We start from the raw sequence: 6789 nt of genomic DNA on the forward strand, positions 1-6789 counted from the left end.
AAGGGTATAGAAATTACATAAACAGCTGGTAAAGCAATAGCAAGGTTTGAGAGGATTGACTCCAATTTTCAAAGAAGTTCTGATGTAGATAAAATGCTGTCAAAGAGCATTGAATGCTACAGAGAAATCTTTTGTAAAAGGAAGAGTCAATTGATGTGGCAAACTTCACTGTTGTCTTATTTTAAGAGACTTCTGCAGTTACTTCAACCTTCAGCAACCACCATCCTAATCAGTCAGCAGCCATCAATATCAGGGCAAGACCTTCTACCAGCAAAGATTACAACTCACTGAAGACTCAGATGATCATTTGATAATCATTTTTTAGCAATAAAGGATTTTTAAATTAAGATATGTACTTTTTTTAGACATAATACTATTGCACACTTAATAGAGTACAGTATAAATGTAAATGTAACTTTTACATGCACTGGGAAACCAAAACATTTGTGTGACTCGCTTATTGCAATATTAGCTTTTGTTTGCAGTGGTCTGGAATCAAACCTGCAATATCTCTGAGGTGTACCTATTCCTCATATCTCTAAGACAATGTCTAACTTAAAGTTTATTTTTTGTTAACTAGCTAAGGAGAAGATTAAACTTGTATTCTAGATGATCCGGAACTGTGTATTTCCTTTTCTTTTTCTCCTAATTAGTGAAAATTCAAAGAGCCTTAAATCATCACCATGCTCTTCCTAAAAGCCTCCTTCCTCCATCAAAAAAAGAAAAGTTTACTCAGTTTACCTCATTTCCATGCACCATGAGATGATGTGTTGTCACTAAAGCCTTAAACACAACCACCCAGCTACTGTTTGTTGCCCGCTCAAAGAGAGTGTCGGCCATCTGAGGAATATTAACATTGGTCTCGTTGGTAGCCTGGATCAAATCTATGAAAAAGAAGATATTAATCAATGATATTAACAATTACATACAAAAATTCATTTCAAACTTGGAACATATAAACCTGTTTATATGTTTTCTGAATGCCCAGCATTCAGAAAAGCAGTTAATGCTGTCAAAGAGTCAGCTGGGACAACCAAAGATCATGTGCTAAGGAACAGAAGCTAAGCCACAGCGGGACAGTACAGACTTAAGTACTTCCAACAGTACAGGATGACCTCTTCAGGACAGCAGACACTGCATGACTTCTGTTACAGTCCACACTTATCTTGCAGAGACCTGCATGTGATACCCAGTTCCTAGGCAATCCCATGCAACAAACATGCACTTGCAACAAACATGCACGTGTATTCTTCTTACTCCAAATCCACACTCAGTAATCATTAAACTATACATTTTATGCATTGCATTTCTCTTCACAATAAATGTTTTTAAAAATTGATATTCTATCACTGAAAAATATCTAAACTCCTTAGACTAAAGGATATCAATAACTGTTCCGAATTATAAGTGGATCAAGGCAGGCTTATTTCTTAATTTATACTGATTTTAAATTTCTGTCATCATCCCCTTCCCATCAACACCCTTCTCTCAATATTTTCCTTTATTGGACTTTTACTCATCCTTCAGGAAATCTTTCCTGGCCCCTTTCAAATGCAGTCCCATGTGGCCTTCCTGTGCTTTAAAACGTGAGGCACTTTGTTCCTGCTGGGTGTTCAGAATAGATGTATATTTGTCATAATTTCTACCATATCACAGCTCCTTAAAAGCAGTAATGTCTGTTTCACATACAACACTTTGCAGAGCACTGTGTACAATATTTATTGAGCAAAATGTATAAAAGACATACTTTAGCTAAAATAATCAAATGAGTCAACATTTGGAAGGTGTAAATAACTCAGTGAACCAATATTTTCCAAATGACTAGCGCATAACATTACAAAATAACGCATGGGTAAAAAAATGCATTCAAAGTACGGTATAGACCAATGCATTTAAACGTAACAGAAGATAAAAAGTTCACTGATACAGTTTCAGAGTCAAGGTTGCAATTTAAACTTAAGAAACTACAACTTGGAGAATTGTAGTGTAGTATCAAAGAATATTCACAATTTTCTGAAAAGGTTATTAAAACAGTTCTCATTTTTCTAACTGAATATCTTTATGAGGCCAGATTTTCTTCACACACTCTAACTAAAATAATATATGCAAACAGGTTGATTACAGAAACAGATATAAATGCTGGTCTTTTATTGAGCAAGAAATTAAAAAGATTTATAAAAATGTAAAATGATAATACTCTTTTCACTGCTTTTTTTTGAAAACTATCATTTCCCCTAAAAGTATTATTTGTATTAACACGTTTATATGTAACATGTTAACAGATTTATTATTGTTATTTAAAAGTGAATTTTAAAAAACTGTTCCAGTTGTAATTTTTATTTTGATTTTTATATATTTTTTTATTATACTTTAAGTTCTAGGGTACATGTGTACAACGTGCAGGTTTGTTACATACGTATATATGTGGCATGTTGGTGTGCTGCACCCATTAACTCGTCATTTACATTAGGTATATGCATGGGCAAGGACTTCATGTCTAAAACAACAAAAGCAATGGCAACAAAAGCCAAAATTGACAAATGGGATCTAATTAAACTAAAGAGCTTCTGCACAGCAAAAGAAACTACCATCAGAGTGGACAGGCAACCTACAGAATGGGAGAAAATTTTTGCAATCTACTCATCTGACAAAGGGCTAATATCCAGAATCTACAAAGAACTCAAACAAATTTACAAGAAAAAAACAAACAACCCCATCAACAAGTGGGCAAAGGATATGAACAGACACTTCTCAAAAGAAGACATTTATGCAGCCAACAGACACATGAAAAAATGCTCATCATTACTGGCCATCAGAGAAATGCAAATCAAAAGCAAATGAGATACCATCTCACACCAGTTAGAATGGTGATCATTAAAAAGTCAGGAAACAACAGGTGCTGGAGAGGATGTGGAGAAATAGGAACACTTTTACACTGTTGGTGGGACTGTAAACTAGTTCAACCATTGTGGAAGACAGTGTGGCAATTTCTCAAGGATCTGGAACTAGAAATACCATTTGACCCAGCCATCCCATTACTGGGTATATACCCAAAGGATTATAAATCATGCTGCTATAAAGACACATGCATACGTATGTTTATTGCAGCAATATTCACAATAGCAAAGACTTGGAACCAACCCGAATGTCCATCAGTGATAGACTGGATTAAGAAAATGTGGCACATATACACCATGGAATACTATGCAGCCATAAAAAATGATGAGTTCATGTCCTTTGTAGGGACATGGATGAAGCTGGAAACCATCATTCTCAGCAAACTATCGCAAGAACAAAAAACCAAACACCGCATGTTCTCACTCATAGGTGGGAATTGAACAATAAGAACACTTGGACACAGGAAGGGGAACATCACACACCGGGGCCTGTTGTGGTGTAGGGAAAGGGGGAGGGATAGCATTAGGAGATGTACCTAATGTAAGTGACGAGTAATTTTTAATATAGTAAATATCTCACATACACAAAAGCTTTTTCAGTTCCTTAGTAATTTAAGAGTACAAAAGAGTCTTGAGACCAGTTTGAGAGCAACTATTCTTCATCTATAGACACTCCTTGACTTATTGTGGGTAATATCTTATACACCCACTGTGAATTGAAAATATTATTAAGTTGAAAATGCACTTAACACACCGATCCTACAGGACATCATAGCTTAGCTTAGCCTACCTTAAATGTGCTGAGAACACTGACATTAGCCTATAGTTGGGCAAAGTCATCAAACACAAAGCCTATTTTATAATAAAGTGTTGAATATGTCATGTAATTTATTGAATACTGTACTGAACGTGAAAAACAGAATTGTTTCACACCACTGTAAAGCTGAAAACTCAAAGGTCGAACCATCATAGGTCATGGCCATCTGTATACCTAGAAAGAGAATTGCTAGGTTGTAGGGTATGCACATACTTAACTTTAAAGTGTTTTTCCATAGTCATTGTTCCAAATGCTCTCATAAGTAGTTATTACATAAGTTTCTACTGCTCTACTCTCTCACCAAAAAGATAATTTTCATTTAAAGAATTTAAAAAATAAAGTATAGATATAAACACACAGAAAAAATTCTTAAAAATTGTGAGATCTAAATGCTATGTATAGGTCATGTATCAGTTTCTTAGAATTCTAAGTTTTATTTGAACTTGGGAAGATATATCTGGTATCTTTTTGGTAGTTTATGAAACAGCTTTATTGAAGTATAGTTGACATTAGAATTGCACATATGTAAAGTGTACTATTTGATAAGTTTTGACAAACCTATACACTCATAAAACCATCACCAAAAATAAGATAATGAACATATCCATCACCTCCAACAGTTTCCCCATACCCTTTAAAAATTCCTCTTTCTCTTCTCCTGCTGTCCCTTAGCAACCACCAATTTGCTTTCAGTCAATATAAATTAGTTTGCATATTCTAAATTTTATGTGAAGGGAATAAAACTTTTTTCTTGAGAGGGAATGTCTGGATTCTTTCAGTTAGCTAATTACTTTGAGATTTATCCATGTTATTGAATGTATCAATAATTCATTCCTTTTTATTGTAGAGGTGTATTCAATTATATGAACGTACAAAAATTATTTATTCATTCACCTGTTGATGAACAATTAAGGGTGATTCCAGTTTTTGGTGATTAAAAATAAAGCTGCTATGAACATTTACATATATCTATTTATACGGACATATGCCTTCATTTCTCTTGGGTAATTTTCTAGAAGTAGAATAGTTGAGTCATTTTTAAGTAAACATTTAATTTTAGGGAACTGCTTTCAGAAAGCTGTTTTTCAAACTACCAAAAAGACACCAGATATATCTTCCCAAGTTCAAACATTTAATTTTAGGAAACTACTTTCTTGCCTGATGGCATTTCCACCATGTTACATTACCACCAGCAGTGTATGAGCATTCTAGTTGCTCTACATCTCTGCTAAGACTTGATATGGTCCTTTTTTTTTTTTTTCTATTATAACAGGTATGTTGTGATATCTCTCGGTGGTTTTTCTTTGCATTTCCCTAACGACTATAATGGTGTTAAACATTTATGTCACGAGCTTTTCATTTGTTTATTTGCCATTGGTATACATTCTTTTCCTATTTTTATTGGATTACTTTATTATTGAGTTATTCTGGATCAAGTCCTCTATCATACATGTGACTTGCAAATATTTCCTCTAAGTCTATGGCTTCTCTTTTCATTTTCTTAACAGTGTCTTTGAAAGAACAGAAAATTTTAATTATAATGAAGTCCTATTTATGGAGGTTTTCTTTTAAGAAATCTTTGCTTAATCCAAGGTCACAAAGATTTTCTACGTTTCTTCTACACATTTTATAGTTTTAGGGTTGTACGTACACTTAGGTCAATAATACATTGTTAGTTTTTATAAATGGCATGAGGTATGGATGTTTCACTTTTCTGCATATGGATATCAAATTTTTCCAACGCCATTTGCTGAAAAAAACTATTCTTTCTCCACTGAATTGCCTTTGCATCTTTGTCAAAAATAAATGGACCACAAATCTTTGAGTCTCTTTTAGGACTCTTTATTCTGTTCTGTTGATCTATTTGTCTGTCTTTATACCAATACCACACTATCTTGATTACTATAAATTTATCATAATTCATAAAATCAGATAGTGTTAGCCCTTCAAGTTTATTATATTTTGTTCAAAATGGTTTGTGGCTCTTTTAGGTCCTTTGTATTTCCGTATGAGTTTTAGACTGAGCTTATCAACTTTAACAACAACAAAAAAGGCTTCTGGGATTTTGAATGGGATTATGTTGACCCTATAGATCAATTTGGGGTAAACTGGCATCTTAACAATATTGAGTTTTACAATCCATGTACATGGTCTGTCTATTTATTTTGGTCTTTAATTTCTCTCAGCAATGTTTTGTTCTTTTCAGTACATTAGTCTTACATATATTTTGCCAGATGCATTCCTAATGTTTTATACTCTTCAAGATATGGGGATATTTATTTTTCATTTCAGCATCCAAATGTTCTTGCCAATATTGAGAAATATAAATGATTTCTGTATCTTGATCTTGTATTCTGAAACTCTGCTAAACTTCATTATCAGTTCTTTTTGGTAGAATCCATCACATTTTCTGCATGTATGATCATGTCACTTGTGATAAATTCAGTTTTACTTTGCCTGGTGTTCAATATACTGACAACACTTATTTAATATGCTTTTGTCCAGTGTTTTGGTTGTCTCAGGCATGAGTGAAAATAAAGACAATCTCACTCTGCTACTTGTTACCCCATCTTGCCACAAAGTATCAGTCTCTCTTTTTGGTAGTTTGAAGCAATTGAAAATTAATCTTAATTAAATCTCTCTAAGGTGAGATTTTCATAAACAAGAGAATGAAGGAAATAGGTATAAGTAAAAAGACAACTTTAACTTTCAGGAGATATAAGTAATTGTTCACTAAAACAAGAAAATAGCAACAAATATAAATAGTTCTCAAATTTGTGGTCACATACTTCTTTTCCCACTACTATATGAGATTGTCAATCACTTAAATCCTAGGAAAAGACAGCTGTGTATGACAGGGCCCTTGTTATCTGTTGCTTGGACTGCTCTATAAACTCTTCTCTGAGTCATCTCCAGCACAACTAGATACTTTTGTGAAAAATTAATTACCCATGTGTGCCCTTCTGATCATAGCTGTCACTTGCTCAAAACCCCCTGGGGCCTACTGCTGTCCATTTAATAAAATATAAATGTCTGAAGTATGTACTTTATACCTTATATTTTGAGTATACGGCC

General features: G+C 33.7%; 1 protein-coding gene across 31 annotated transcripts in view; it reads right to left on the minus strand.

The window, feature by feature from the left end:
- The window catches only part of SNAP91 (synaptosome associated protein 91), a 157725-nt gene that overhangs the window by 113582 nt on the left and 37354 nt on the right, over positions 1–6789 (minus strand). For all 31 annotated transcript variants that reach the window (XM_054686123.2, XM_054686111.2, XM_054686116.2 and 28 more), the window contains exon 3: positions 742–884. In XM_054686123.2, coding sequence (XP_054542098.1) covers positions 742–884 — 143 coding nt within the window. The remainder of the gene's footprint in view (positions 1–741; positions 885–6789) is intronic.

This window comes from Pan troglodytes, chromosome 5 (genome assembly GCF_028858775.2).
Source record: "Pan troglodytes isolate AG18354 chromosome 5, NHGRI_mPanTro3-v2.0_pri, whole genome shotgun sequence".
Classification (NCBI taxonomy): domain Eukaryota; kingdom Metazoa; phylum Chordata; class Mammalia; order Primates; family Hominidae; genus Pan; species Pan troglodytes.